General features: G+C 42.9%; 1 protein-coding gene across 1 annotated transcript in view; it reads left to right on the top strand.

The window, feature by feature from the left end:
* LOC130403226 (multiple epidermal growth factor-like domains protein 11) overlaps nucleotides 1-15510 on the top strand; it is a 65262-nt gene that overhangs the window by 42638 nt on the left and 7114 nt on the right. The window contains exons 11-21 of the mRNA XM_056607475.1: nucleotides 114-234; nucleotides 2045-2208; nucleotides 2657-2759; nucleotides 7017-7163; nucleotides 7639-7773; nucleotides 9540-9668; nucleotides 10256-10384; nucleotides 10814-10942; nucleotides 11180-11308; nucleotides 13284-13520; nucleotides 14320-14468. Coding sequence (XP_056463450.1) covers nucleotides 114-234; nucleotides 2045-2208; nucleotides 2657-2759; nucleotides 7017-7163; nucleotides 7639-7773; nucleotides 9540-9668; nucleotides 10256-10384; nucleotides 10814-10942; nucleotides 11180-11308; nucleotides 13284-13520; nucleotides 14320-14468 — 1572 coding nt within the window. The remainder of the gene's footprint in view (nucleotides 1-113; nucleotides 235-2044; nucleotides 2209-2656; nucleotides 2760-7016; nucleotides 7164-7638; nucleotides 7774-9539; nucleotides 9669-10255; nucleotides 10385-10813; nucleotides 10943-11179; nucleotides 11309-13283; nucleotides 13521-14319; nucleotides 14469-15510) is intronic.

Raw genomic sequence — 15510 nt, 5'->3', positions numbered from 1 at the left:
CCTCTCTCTTTCTTTCTTTCTTTCTTTCTTTCTTTCTTTCTTTCTTTCTTTCTTTCTTTCTTTCTTTCTTTCTTTCTTTCTTTCTTTCTTTCTTTCTTTCTTTCTTTTAACAGGGAGAAGACTGCTCACTCAGGTGTGCTCCAGGCTGGTATGGGACAAACTGCAGCTCCTCTTGTTCATGCCACAACCATATCTCCTGCTCCCACGTTGATGGCTTCTGTTTTTGCAGAGAAGGTACTGATGCTTTCTGGCTAGCACGGTTGGTTTGAATGCCAAGCAGGGCTGGTACTTTGGGGGTCTTGGTTGGAGACCAATTGGTGCTGGTATAGGGGTTGGAGGGCCAGTAGGGGGTCATTTTTCTCAATGGCCTATGTTATATCCACTATGGCCAAGGATGGAGACTGTCTGTCTGAGCAATGGTCTTTCGGAGGAGAACCATTCCCTGTGGTCACTAAAGATCCCATGACAAAGTGGACAGAGTCAGAGTGCTAACCCTGATGTCCTGGTGTCCCCCCCTCCCCCAACAAGAGCACAATGAGATCCAGACTCCCAGATAGCTTGATCATCATCCAATGTACTTTGGCGTGTAAACACCTGAAACGTAATCTTCTTCATCTGTGCTTGCATCAAAAGTCAGAGATTCATATCACATCCAGAAACAACTGATTCACAAAAAACATGAACAAGAGCATGATAAGCATGGATTGTAAATTGCATAATTTGGTTCATGTGCCGTTGCTTGTGTGTGTGGGTGAGTAGGTAGGTAACACCAGGTGGAGCTGGGCGATTTATCAAATTTTGATCGCGATTTCAGCGTCGAACGATCACAAGATTAACATAATCGTTTTTTTTTTTGTTTTGTTTTTTTTGTTTTTCCATGTTTTATAGGAAGGGCAGAACAATTGGCTACATATCTGTATATTATTCTTTGTGGCCTTTTTCTGTAATTTTTTAGGCAACGTTTTTTTCGGCAGAGACATGCTGAACAAATACAGCATGTTTTCAAACTCAAATATAATCGTTATAATAATTCTGATTTGAATATTCACCAAAATAATCGTGATTATATGATTTTTCCCATAATGGAGCAGCCCTAACACCAGGACATATTCCTTCCAGCGTGGAGAGGACTACCATGAATAGGAACTGATGCTCAAGACCCTGTGTCTGTCCAAATTTGAACAAACGGAGAGCAAAAATACAATATTAAAGCCCCTTAATATTGTGGGTCGCTTATCTATTGATGAATTAACTGTGAAAATAAACTCTGTTGGTAAACAATGTGTAACTAGAAAAACAACAGATTTATCTCCGTCGGCTCGTTATTAGAAGCCTCACTAATTAGAGGCCGCAGAGGCTATTTTGATCATGCCTGTTCTTGATAATCCCGCTCAGAGTGATTACGGTCAAATATTCATGTGCCACAGAGTTTTCTTGAGAACAGTGGTAATTAAAGTGGAGGCACATCTGAGACAGAACGAAGGGACTTTGGGAGTCGTGGTCAGCCTTTTATAACCCTTATTTATATGTTGCCCTCAAAGCTACCGAGCTACGGGAGACCAGTGCAATAAAGTTGAGGCAGTGTTTGTGGGGCAAGTATGGAATCAAATTACTGCCACAATGTTTGAATTTTAAAAGCTATTGAATTTTGTTTATAGAAATTTAAAAAACTATATATAAAATTTAAACATTATACTATGGAAACAAGCTCATCTGAATGTATTGGTTTTGAATCACTTCTTTGAAATGTAAAGGTTGTACTCACTTCAAAAACATGATTTAAAAAAAACAGCCTGTCTTTCTCCCTGTTGGCCATCGGTGACCACATGACAGGCCGCGTTCTCATACACTGACAGTATTCGATTCCATTCAATCTCGATTGCTGAGGCCCTGCTGCTGTAGTTAGAATTTTTATGGCTTGAATTTTCTGTATTTTTACCACTTGAATATGAGGAATTAATATCATATTCAGAGCGTCAATCATGTGTGTGTAGAGGTAACGGTGTCGTCGCTGTGTGGGTGGATGGCATGTGTGTGTGTGCAGGATGGCAGGGGGTCGACTGCTCCATCCCCTGCTCCAGTGGAACCTGGGGGCTGGGCTGCAACCAGACGTGTGTGTGTGCCAACGGGGCGGCCTGCGACCCAGTCAACGGGACTTGCACCTGTGCTCCCGGATGGCAGGATGAGTACTGCGACAACCCGTGTCCTGTGAGTGGCCCGTCTGATCACGTCCAATTATAAAACACTCACACGCCTCCCTCAAGATGTTATTGTGATGTGTGGTGGAACTACTTAACATTTAATAAACTTAGGGAAATGAATTGAATTGTCTTCCACTTCAACATGGGCTTCATGAGTTATATTAAGTGCCTCTAGCTGATAGTTTGTCTTATTGTGATGAGGGACATTCTCTTGTCTTTGTGCTTGATGGGTCACATGCTTTGGTCTAATTTAAGATGCTATGCTATCTTAATAAAAAGGACTCAATGACATTGTTCTCTAACTGGCTGTGCAACTGGGGGATGTGAGCCAACGTAGCTTTGCTGGCAGGGTGGGATGAGTAGTTCTCAACCATTGCAGACTTATTTTTCAGGAGAAGATTGGACTCTGCAAATAGTATTGCTTCAACAGCGTAATCATGTCTTCCTGTGTTCAGGAGGGAACTCACGGGCTGGACTGTGGAGAGCAGTGTCAATGTGTGAACACAGACGGCTGTGACCCGGTGTCCGGGCGGTGTCGCTGTCAGACAGGATGGACAGGTGAGGGAGCCACCACCTCCACCATGCCACTTCTCAATTTAAACTTTAGATTTCTCTGGTTTAATCATTTTTACATGGAGATTGTGAACATGAATTAAAGACCAAAGCACACAGCCGTGTCGGTACTGTGGTGGAAATTCTTCGAACTGCATTGCCAACGTAACTCAAACGTAAAGAGTTGATTGTAATGAAGGGTTAAAATAGTATAAAAGAAGAATATTCTCTGTGCAGAGCGGCCAGACTGCACCAAAAGCAAACAAAGCACCTTGTTCGCACAGCTGTAGATAGTGATGCCACAACTCCTTTCGGCCATCTCAGGATGTAGCTCGTGGTATAGCCGCAGGTCAGCCGAGGCGGTCTTAGTTCCCCTTAAGAGCGATAAGTGCGGTCCAAACAGCGGAATGGTAACCATAGATATAATCTAAGGGGTCACAATGTCTTAGGGCCCTATTTTAACGGTCTGAAACGCAATTGAGCAGCGCCAAGCGCAAGTAGCTTTGTGGGCGGTTCTATGGCAATGTCGCTATTTTACCGGCGCAAAAAATGACTCTTGCGCCCGCCGCAAATCTAAAAAGGGTTGGTCTGAAGTAGCCTTATTACCCGTAGGTGTGGTTTTGGTGTAAAGTGCAATAAACCAATGAGAGTGCCAGCTCCCATCCCCTTTAAGAGCCATGAGCGCATTTGAATCTGACGAGTATATATTTTGACAGCGCGTCTGCAGTCTCCGATGAGACAGATGCACATGAATTTCAAACTTCAAATGGCTAAGTTTATGGCCAAATAAGGTTTTCTTCCACAACTTCAGAAATTCTCAAATAAATTTCGGCAAAGAAAAGGTATATGATATACATCGTTTCTTATCAGTATTATATGCATTATCGTTATCGACTTGTGTTCCTAATATGCACGTGTCCCCCTGTTAATATACATTGCAATGGACTGTATTATGCGTTACGTGTTTAGTTTGCGTGTGTTTAAACAGATGGACGCACACACGCGCACCCGCATTTATTAATTATTTTGCAAAATAGCAACGACACATGCGCCAGTGATGAAGTAAATTGCGCCGGATGCAAGATAGGGCCCTTAGTGTCTTGCAAACAAGATATCTTATGAGAATTTCCCTGCCGATGCCAGCAGTCACCTTGAGTTTCACATGAAGTGAGGGAAAAATATACACTAGTACACACAAGCTGCATTTAGGGATTTGCACGCTTTGATACACAAAAAACAACAGACAGTACATGAAAGACTTGACCGTGAAACCATGGAACTCTCCAATGCCAAATTCAAATGTTTTAGTTTTAGAGAGCGCAAGGAATGGAGCGCAATCCATTCAAAACGCAAAAGTAAATTCCTCATTGTAAAAAAATGGGGTTAGGGTTCGTCTGCACGTACATTATAAATACGTGCAGACGATGTGAATTGATTATCCAGCAGGAGAATATGGAATTCTGTCTTCGGCAGTGTTAATCTTGCTCCCGTTTGTTATTGCTGCATTTGGAACTGAATACCACTAGTTGTCAATCGGTTGGTCTATGATGAGTGCTCAATATAAGAGGTGAATATGGAAATGATTTAAATAATTGCCCGAGGGGAAATGGGGAAATGTCTTACAATTGGAAGTTGTTAATATATAAATTAAGTTATTCATTCAAATCAAAGGTCAAATCATAAATAAGCAGCCAAAATGTAATTTGAAGCGGTAAACAAAACTTTCTGATCATTAGCTTTGGCCCATGAGCCCATGATGAGAGTGTGTGAAGCAATTATATCTCCAGTATCTTTAATTAATTGTATATTTTTATTTTCTAGATAGAATATCTCACAAATGCTTCTTCGTCTTGGGATTTACAGTGTGCTCGCCTCATATTTACCAGTCAAAATGATGAACCAGTGAGAATAATTATTAACCACACACACACCAACACTTTCCAAACACTTTTGAAACATGTGTTCTATAATGTTTTAGATGCATGCTGCTTTACTTCTGTCAAATATTTAATCCAAAGCGTATTACTGAGCATTAAAGGGCCCATATTTTGTGATTTATTATTCACTAAAACTACTACTATGTGTGGCTGTGTGTGGCTGAAGCAATTTCTAACACTGTAAGACTGGGAACTTTTCATTGACTGTTGACTTGATCTACATTAACCCTGTATTTCTGTGGCATTGGAGAAATGGATGATGGAGCAACTTGTTTTGGTAACCTTTTTAGCAAGTGGTGTTTGGTTTGTTCAACTGACCCAGGGTGCAGAGACTCAATGAGGCAGATTTTAGGATTGATGGGAGTCTGGGCATTGGATGATGTGGATGGTTTGTTGCTGGATTTTTTACCTGTGCAGTTGATGAAGAATCCAATGCTATTGAAGTATTTATCGAACTGAACGCTTATGCCAATGGCGGTCAGGAAAAGTTGAACTGTTCCTTTGAAATGGGTGCAGGCGAAAGCTTATCGGCTAATAAATGAAGTCTTGAAGTCAGAAAAGTCAAAACGGCCTTGAAGATCACCTGACTTCTCCTTTTTAATATAACAGAGGGAACCAGTTAGAGTGCCATTTTACTGAATTCTCGCTGAAATACAACAACATTGGTATTCAACATTCAGTCCATCGCATAGTGTCAAAGAGAAGGGTGAAGGACGACCATTAGGAAAGCTTTGGCAGGGATTAACCTGAGAATGTCTTATTATATATTCACTGTGGGCCACGACCTCCTGCCATCTCAGGGACTGCTCCTCTATGGCTCTGTCATTAGAGGGGTCAGGGGTAACTCAAACCATATAAGGCAGGTCCCAGGCTCTTGGATAATGGTGAAAACACTTGGCCGTGGGTTGTCCTGCATAACAATGACAACGCACGGCAACCCATGTAACAACAATTGAGAATCAGGTTAAAAATGTACTTACGACATCATGCATTTATGTCTTGGAATCATTTATGGTGGTTATAGATATTTGAAAGAACATAATATATTTATTTGAAACTTGTCTGAGCTTTTTTTGCTCAGAGCATAGAAACCGGCCAAAAATGTGGAGCTTTGCAAGAAGAGGTTAGTTGGTTAGTCTATTGAGTGACCTTGATATATCTATATTCACATCTCTAGAACCAAGTGATGCTAATCACATAATAATATCCAGTCTACCTCCAATGCTAATGCTTCCTGAAGTATTTTGAGTATTCTTGGGCCAACCAGGCAATGCTTGGTTGACATCTCTCTAATGCTGCCCGTGCAGCATGAACGGATCTTCCATCTGTTCTCCACCTCTTTCTTCAGTGGGGGTTGTGTTATTAATTGATTTGTAATGGTTGCTCTTGTTTTCCGTCATATGCTCTAATTTTTTTCAAAGGAAGCTTCTAATGAGGCGTAGATAGACTGCGAGTAAGAGAGAGAGAGAGAGCGATAGACAGAGTTCAGTCTGTGTATGCCAACTACAAACTGCACTATTTTCCTAATGAGTTACCTAATTAGTATGCGTGTGTGTGTGTGTGTTTGTTTGAGTGTCTGTCTACGTGTGTGAGCGCATGTCAGGCCACGGGCCTGACTAAGTTATGAACTGGCGGTCATGTTGCTGGGAGTCAATGTGATTTATGTCTCTTTTTGGCAAGACACTTTCCCTTCTGTCCCTGGTAGATATCTCCGCGCTCTGATGTGTTCTCGGGTCCAGATTTTTTCCGAGATAGACTCCTGTCTACGCATACACTCATACAAGACTGATGAAAGGCAGAGACCCTTTAAAAGATTATTAAAGAGCAAGAAGTCTGACGGAGGCTATGCTGGGAAAAAATGAATCCTCAAGTTATGAAATCCTGCGAGTTTGATACATTATGTCAAGTGTTTCTGGGAATGCAGAGATTTCCCATATGCCCCATCTTGTTAAAGCCATATTAAATAAAGTGTCATATTGCTAAATGCTGATGCTTTATCTTTGACAATCAGCTGAACATTGATGGAAACTTTCCTAGAGATATTTTGCTCCTCGCAAGCAGAGCCTTTTCATTATGCCAGGACCTTTCAGCTGGGGGGATAGTCCTCACCTCCCCCGAGTCTGTGATTGGATCTCGGTTTGGGATATTTCTTTCTGGCTTGTCCAGGACAGTGGCACATGGCGATGGCGGGGTAAATAAACAGAAGTCATCGCCTCTAGTTTGTTATTTATTTATTGGTTTTCCAGTCTATTCCTTTTAAAGATGTTAACACTGTGTGTTATTGCATGCTTGTCTATTTGTTTGTGCATGTGTGTGTGTTGTGCAGGTGTGCGGTGTGACAGTGTATGTGAGGAGGACCGCTGGGGGCCCGACTGTTCTCACATCTGCGCCTGTGAGCACGGAGGCTCTTGCTCCCCGGAGGACGGCTCGTGTGTGTGCGCCGCTGGCTACCGGGGCACCGACTGCCGCCGCAGTAAGCACACACCTACATCTATACTGCATTCAAGTGTATGTACAATGAGTGGGGTCACATCGGTCCAAACCAGAATGAGTGTTCTGGTTTCGGTCGATGTAGCCTGAAGAGCACAGAGGCACACGGCTGAGAGGAATAGCACCTATGCGCTCTGTGTTCACCATTTACCTCAAACTCTTCTTGCTCTAGGTCTGTTTGCATCAAGTTGATGATGAAGTCTCATAAATCACTGTTTCGGCAATAACCTAAATTACCAAGAGAGTCTGTAGCTGGTAGGAAACATCAGGATAGATCCACGGCCCCACTCAGGCAAACATCATTCAAAATGAAGAGCTTAAGGGAGACGTATTGCCAACACCTGTGTGTGGTGAAATCCAAATGGGCACAGCATGGCACATTCTGAGGCAGGTAAACCCCGCCTTCATGGGTGTCAGCCATAAAAAATTCAATATGTTTTGTGTGTCCTACCCACTAGCCTGCTCTCCTGGCTTCTATGGCCAGCGCTGCAGTCAGTCCTGTCCGCAGTGTCTCCATAGTGACGGCGCCTGTCACCACATCTCGGGCCACTGTGAGTGTCTGACGGGCTTCTACGGCTCTCTCTGCAACCAGGGTGAGTATGTTTGCACCGTGTGTGTGTGTGTGTGTGTGGGTGTGGGTGGCTGTGGGTGTTTGCTTTTGTATTTCAGTTTGGGGATCCGTATATGTGTCAATCTGTAAGTGCATCAATCTTGTTTCTGTCGACGTGGAAGTGTGTTATTTCACAACAGCTAATGCATTTATTTGTGTTGCCATGGACATACGTGACAGAAAGCATGATAAGCCTTGGATCACGTAGAAGATGAAACACTGTTTACAGCGTGTCTCACCGGATGAGGCTGGAAACATCTTCCAGCAGGCTTCCTTAGTGTGGATTTAGTGGTATTGATGCTGCGATGTGTGTTCTCCTGTTGAAACAGAATCGTAATGAGGTGTATCTGTGTTGGATGAATACAATGACAAAAAGCCCCAGTCTGTGACATTCTGTGGAGGTGCGGCTAAATGTTTAGAGTACCTTGATTCTTACAACCCTTTGAAGCATCTTACGTTTGAAGTAAAAGCTATCAACAAAGCCTTACACACTACATCATATTCTCATGAAAGAAGTATAATGCATTATTAAGCAGATGAAGTGCATCAGTGTGCCATAAGAATCATAATAGTGCCGTTGTTAAATGGTGCCCTATATGTAGATGCTTGATCATGTATTTTGGATGAGGCTTGTCGTTTGTAGTGCAACATACACATATAAATGTCCTCGGTTCGACTTGATCGATTAATCCCCACCTTAAACAGTTCTCGTACACAAACAATGTGTAAATACTCCATGTCCCTAATAATGAAGAGAACTAAAGATGTTACTTAAATAATACATTTCCTGAATGCCCCCAATAATGAGAACATCAACACTCACGATAGAGCTGCAATGCATACTGCTTAACACTGTTTTTCCTCTTCAGACATTGGGAATACACCCTCACCTTCTGTCTCTGGCTCTCAGCCATTTTGGATAGTTCACGTAACAATTTCATCGATTTAACATTATTAGTGTTTTGTAATTGCATTAGGCTCATGGATCACAAAGTATTTTTGGTTTTTGGATGCGATTGTTACATTGTGAATAGAAAGTATTTATTAAATGCGATTAACAGGAAAAATATGAAGATTAATTGGAAAAATAAATAAATAGGGAAATGTGTTTGGTTTAATTTGGAAGTGGAGGTTTGCTGTTCAATAAAATAATATGTATTGGACATTGTTTAGAGCACATCTAGTTAATAAAGCCACTTTGTGTTTTTCATAAGAGGAGAGAGCAATAAGTAATTGCATTTTAATGTAAATGAAGTAACAGATTTACACACAAAGTGATTTTAATGCAAACTGAGACAGCAAAAAAATATATGTTTATGTTGCCTAGTTTTTGTAGCATAAACAAGTTAAGTTATATAAATGTCTGCTAGGTGCCCCCAGCATCATAAATATCATCAGCCAACATGTATTTAGTTGCCTATGGAAGCAGTGTTTGAACATTATTTTAGGACAAATTGTAGTTGTATGTGTAGCTTCTTCACGTGTATTTTTTTGTGTGTTTCATATATTCTGAGTGCGCTGCTGTTTCTCCATGTGTGTGTGACGTGTGTGTGTGTGTGTGTGTGTGTGTGTGTGTGTGTGTGTGTGTGTGTGTGTGTGTGTGTGTGTGTGTGTGTGTGTGTGTGTGTGTGTGTGTGTGTGTGTGTGTGTGTGTGTTGCCGGTGTTTCAACACGCAATCTGTGTTTTTGTGTGTCTGGATTATTTTCACAACTTTGTGGTACTGGTGTACCCTTTGTGTGTGTCTGCAGTGTGTCCCAGCGGCAAGTTTGGGCGAGCCTGTGCAGAGAAGTGCCTATGCACCAACAATGGAACATGTAATCCCATTGATGGCTCCTGTCAATGCTACCCTGGCTGGTTGGGGGACGACTGCTCTAAAGGTACACACACAAATAGTCACACACACACACACACACACACACAAAGATACTAACACATACACACTGACACACATGTACATTCAGACAGACGCACAGACCCACCCGTACAGAAACAGAATTGGTGACATTGTTCGGTCAATGTGGGTTTTTTTCAGTGGTTTTTTTTTTTCAATACAGCAAAGATATGAGTCTTACTTCTCGGGGATCAATGGCAAGCAGGCATTTATAATCTAATATAGGGCCAAAAAACACAGTTGATATCGTCTCCCTAGGAGCTCCTATGATGTGGCTAATCATTCATGAATGACCTTAGTTTGTTGTGCACTGATAGCAACGGTGGGCTCTGTGATGAGGGGCTAACACACACTCTGACCTATTAACCTCAATCCTTGGTTGCAATCAATGCAGCTGGCATTTGTAAGCGCACAACTAAGATCAGGGGTCTGTGTGTGCCTGTGTTTGTGTGTGTGTGTGTGTGTGTGTGTGTGTGTGTGTGTGTGTGTGTGTGTGTGTGTGTGTGTGTGTGTGTGTGTGTGTGTGTGTGTGTGTGTGTGTGTGTGTGTGTGTGTGTGTGTGTGTGCGTTCAGTGTGCCCCCAGGGATCTTGGGGGCCAGACTGCATCCATACATGCAACTGTCACAACGGAGCCGAGTGCAGTGCTGCAGACGGAGCGTGTCACTGCAGAGGGGGCTGGACTGGACTCTTTTGTACTCAACGTAGGTTTCCACACACATGCACAGACGCACATCATCATCAACGTTGCAACGTTGTGTTAACTGAACAGGGGATTTTTCCAGACGGAATGCAAAATGTACAGATGCTGCTTAGCCTCTTTGAGTTTCAATGCAACAACAAATGCAATGAGATACTCAAACTGAGTCTAGTGGTTTGACCATTTGCTTCTATTGTTATACAGCTCTTAGGTCTTTTACATTTTGTAACTAAAACCAACATTGCCACCTAGTGGCTGACAGTCACGCTGCACCATTTGTTTTTAGTTGCCATGTCCAACTGAAGACACTATATATTGATACATTTTTTAAGGAAACGTATCCATAAGAATATACATACACCAACACACTGACTAGATTGTGGCATTAAAAATTCCACATGTTTCTTTTGCTGATTTACTTGGTATATTCAAGGTTGTCCAACGGGTTTCTATGGCGATGATTGCGCCGAGTTGTGCCGCTGTCAAAACGGAGCAGACTGTAATCATATAGGCGGACAGTGTACCTGTCGGACGGGCTTCATGGGACAAAACTGTGAACTCAGTAAGTCGAGTCAGCTCAACCTTGACCCCTCTACCTGTGTGTGCGTGCGTGTGTGTGTGTGTGTGTGTGTGTGTGTGTGTGTGTGTGTGTGTGTGTGTGTGTGTGTGTGTGTGTGTGTGTGTGTGTGTGTGTGTGTGTGTGTGTGTGTGTGTGTGTGTGTGTGTGTATTTGTTACTGTGTGAACATTAGCTTCAAGTAGGATGTGCTTACACTGTTCTGATGCTCCCCCTGGTACAGAGTGTCCCGCCGGGAGGTTTGGTTATGGCTGCCAGCAGCTCTGTGAGTGTATGAACAACTCCACCTGTGACTACATAACCGGGACCTGCTACTGCAGCATTGGCTTCAAGGGCATACGCTGCGACCAGGGTACGAACACGCTTAAGCAAAATGTAAATCCTCCTGACAAATAATCGCATCATCAGACAAGCTGTGGCAGACAAATTAAACACCAACAATAAAGCTTTTGCTCCTTGCTGATCCTGTCATCCACGGGTATCGCGATAGTTTGGTGGAGTTGTAATGCCTTTCAAAAGCTTTGGTTTCTGAAACAATTTCAACTCTGCTGTGGGTCTTCCTGTTATTAACTCCAACATTGTTATTAAAGGTTACCTAGCAACGGCGTAGATAATAAATCAGAACAATGTCCTCCTCCTTGCGGTTACGTTAATCGTGCTGGCTAACATTTTGATGGTAGAAAAGCTAGGAATACATAATGTTGAATGTATACGTAACTGGAATAAGAGACTGAATTCACATTTATTAAAACAAGTAACTTTATTACGCAGTGATGCAGTCAGCAATGAAGGGACGTACCATGTCGATGAACACTACATGAAACACTCATACATGCACGCACAAATAAACACACACACAGAATATATTACACAACTTGTATTAACCACTTTAGTTTTGGCCATTCTTTTGTTTTTGCACTGCGCCTACTCCAGAGAGCACTGCTCCTTCATAGTATGACCTCTAATCACATGGTTGGTCTCTTCGAAAAGATAGAAAATAGAATTTTATGACATTATCAGACATACATAACTGTATCATCTACTCTCACAGTACTGGGAAGACTACAATATTGTTTTTCCTCCCGGCCGGTTACACACAACTCCAAAACCAAGCTGATTGTAGGAGCCTGGATAACCCCATATCCCTTTCAAACACTACCGAGCCCTAGCCCTAGGTCTTGTGATGCTGTGTGTAAAAGCAGATCAACAAAGCATAAAAGATGAAGTCTCCAGCTCCTTTTATGTAATGATGTGTCCATTCGTTCTGGTCAGGGTCCTTTTGGAGACTCTAAAAAAGACCTTTGGCTACCCAAAATGCATACTGTAAACAAAAGTGAACCCAAACATGTAGAAGCATAATCTTGGTCTCAAATGAACGGAACCCTCATATACATATTGTATTCTTAAATGGCCCTACTATACAGAGATGAAGGAAACAAAAGCAGAATTAAATACTAACCTCTGTCCATTATTTACTTGTTGTAAATAAATTCTGATCAACTCTGATACTGATCTGAATAAATTAACTATTGCACTAATAAGAGACCTAAATTCAAACTCCCTCTTCCTTGCCGTTTATTAGGATTTTAAGATTAGTTATGATTCATTTCGTGGCTCGTCTTAGACTTCAGACGAGCCACAATAGCCTGGTGTTAAGAAAAAGATACATTCATTAGCTACCTGAACTATAAACATGAATCATGTTTATAGTTCAGGTAGCTAATCATACACACAATCACAGCATGCATTTGTGTGGGACCCAAACAAATGCACTCTTGTAAGTCAGTCTAGGCCATTAATCATCAAAATGGCTGTCATTCAGTTGTCATAACAATTATATTGGATCCATCAATGGAGATTCAGCTTTAACCTCACATTTAAGTCCAGCTGTCTTTGTATGCAAGAGATGTAAATGCTTAAGGTAAAATGTTTGTTACGATCGAATGGGAGGGAACCCAAGCGCAGACAACGGAGGTTGGATTAAACTAGAGGTTTATTGTTCGGGAGGATGAGAGCAGAAGGGGAAAAAACAGGAGGTGTACAGGCAAGGGTGGATGACAGGCAGGCAACGCTGCAGGCAGGTAGGGAGGTTGATGAGCTGAAATGTATTAATTTATTAAAGAGAAACCAACTAGTTGTAACAGTTACACAGTAATTGTCCTCAAATATATATATCTATATTTTAAAGATACTGGTGTTAAAAAACACAGAGATAACCTGTGATTAATCATGAACAGTTAAAATGTCTGTTTAGACATAGGGGGTTCTTTTTGCCATTGACAAAACAATCAAACAAACCAAAACCCCCCCCCTCCTCCCTCCACCAGCCGCTCTGATGATGGAGGAGCTGAACCCCTACACCAAGATCAGCCCGGCGCTAGGCTCGGAGCGCCAGTCAGCGGGCGCCGTCCTCGGCATCGTGGTGCTGCTGCTGCTCATCGCCGCCATGCTGGCGCTGGTGGTGTGGCTCCGCTGCCGTCAGAGAGAGAAGGGCGGCCAGAACGCTCCCAGCGTCACGTACACTCCGGCCCTGCACATCAACGCCACTGACTTCTCCCTCTCTGGTGAGCGATGTAGTGGCTTCAAAGTAGCTCTGTGCACTGCTGCTGCTGCTGCCGTCTGCCAGATAATGTTCTGTATGTTTTGTATGATCCGCTTTGCGCTTTTGAACAAGAGTGGTGTAGAAAGTTGATTTTACGTATTCCAACGTCGTTCTGGTTCGTACCGCACCACGTACACAGCTTTTTTTACTGCAAGGGTCAGACTTTTACTACATGTGTTTCCGATTGTGTTTTGGTGCATACATTGTGTTTTTTTCAACGTGTGCAGGGCTGTAGATGCAGCACAAGAGCTTCTGTAATGCATGTTTGCAAGCCTTTATGCTGCGTCGAATCTTCTTGTGAACTACAACTTAACTACGCAACCGGTATGCACAAGGCATTATATGAAATGCAATGTTTTTATAATGGGTGATGTGCAAAGTGTTGTTTTTAATGTTTTTCCTGCCCAGGGACCATGGATGCAAATTGGCTCTCTAGCTAGCTCGGGGTAATTGACCGTGTTGTGCACAGTTCCTGTTCAATGAACGAACAACGTCTGCTAATAACTTCCTTTTTCCTGCAAAAGTTCCATGTTTCCAGGCACCCACTTCAGATTGGTCGTGTTTCTCTCTCTTCAACCTCCCATTTTATCCTTCTTTCAATGACGTATTGGAGTGTGTGTGTCTGTGCGTGAGCATGTCTGTGAGAGGATTCTGTCTACGAACCTCCACCATGGCGTGTGTGTGTGTCCTGTGACTACATCCATGTCCATTTGTTTGAGTATGTTTGCTGAGCCGCCAGTGTTGTGCTACGGTGCCAGCAGGGCTACAATGCACAGGCCTGCTCTCCTCTCCAGAGTCCTCTCCCAACAACAGCAGCAGCGTGCTCAACCCCTGCTTCTCCAACCCCAGCTATCACACGCTGGGGCCCTGCCCCTACTACCCACGGCCGGACAAGAGGACCACAGCCAAGGTGGGGGCATATCTGTGGGCCTTTGTGTGTTTAACCTCGTTCCCGGGTATTTGAGGTGCTCCAAAGGTGTGTATATTAGGGGAAAGGGGCAGGACGTCCGAGCATGCTTCCGAGTATATATAATATCAGTTTCAGTAACAGTAATCTATTGGAGGGACTTCCAATAGAAGGATATCTGTCCCTGTTACATGTTTGGGATTCTGCTTTGTCAAATTCCTTGTTCAAAAACTCATTATTTATTTTCCTTATCTTTGTTGTTGTTCTCGTCATATTGTTATTGTGTTGCGGTAAAGCAACACAATACACATGCACGCACGCACACACACACACAAACACACACAGTGGCGGAGTGGTAATCGGGAGGGTCAGGAGAATTCTGGGCGGGCCGTTAACGTTTCGGGGCTGTCGGGTTGATCACTGCGGGATAACAATATTGCGTTTATAAAAGTTCCTTGCAGCGCCGTCCGGCAGCCTGAGCTGTGCGCCCGCAACCTCTCACTCACTCAACAGATGCAACACTCACAAACTGTCAACGTCGCAACCAAGTCGATTTTGTCTAGAGGGGAGTAACTGAGCGGCCCCTCCCAAAGTGGTACAGCCCAGGTGGGCCTTGAACTGTGATTGGTCAGGAAGCCGTAACAGCTAATGACAACATTGAACTCTCGTGCAGGCTCGAACAGAGTGACACACAAAAACACACACACACTTTTAAGGAGTTTTTCACCTGCTCCGTATCCTTGCTTGCCTCAACAAGTTTGTGGGGCATGCTTGTTGTTGTGTTTCCGTTGTAGCTAGATCCGTTATGGTGTTGTCGTTTTTCTAACGTGACTAGTTGTTGCTAGACAGCAGGCGAAAAAACAACGTTTGCCAAGCCAAAAGAGCGTTAATCGCGCAATAAAAAAAATTAACGGCGTTAAAATTGGTTCACGTTAACGCTGTAATAACGCGTTAAACTCACTGCACTTAATATAATATAATAGTAATATCATATAATATATAGGTATTTATAAAATATTATATCTTATATCACGGATAAAAGCTA

This window comes from Gadus chalcogrammus, chromosome 14 (genome assembly GCF_026213295.1).
Source record: "Gadus chalcogrammus isolate NIFS_2021 chromosome 14, NIFS_Gcha_1.0, whole genome shotgun sequence".
In the NCBI taxonomy this organism is placed as follows: domain Eukaryota; kingdom Metazoa; phylum Chordata; class Actinopteri; order Gadiformes; family Gadidae; genus Gadus; species Gadus chalcogrammus.
Note: the sequence above shows the minus strand (reverse complement) of the source record. Positions and strands in the feature narration are given on the sequence as shown.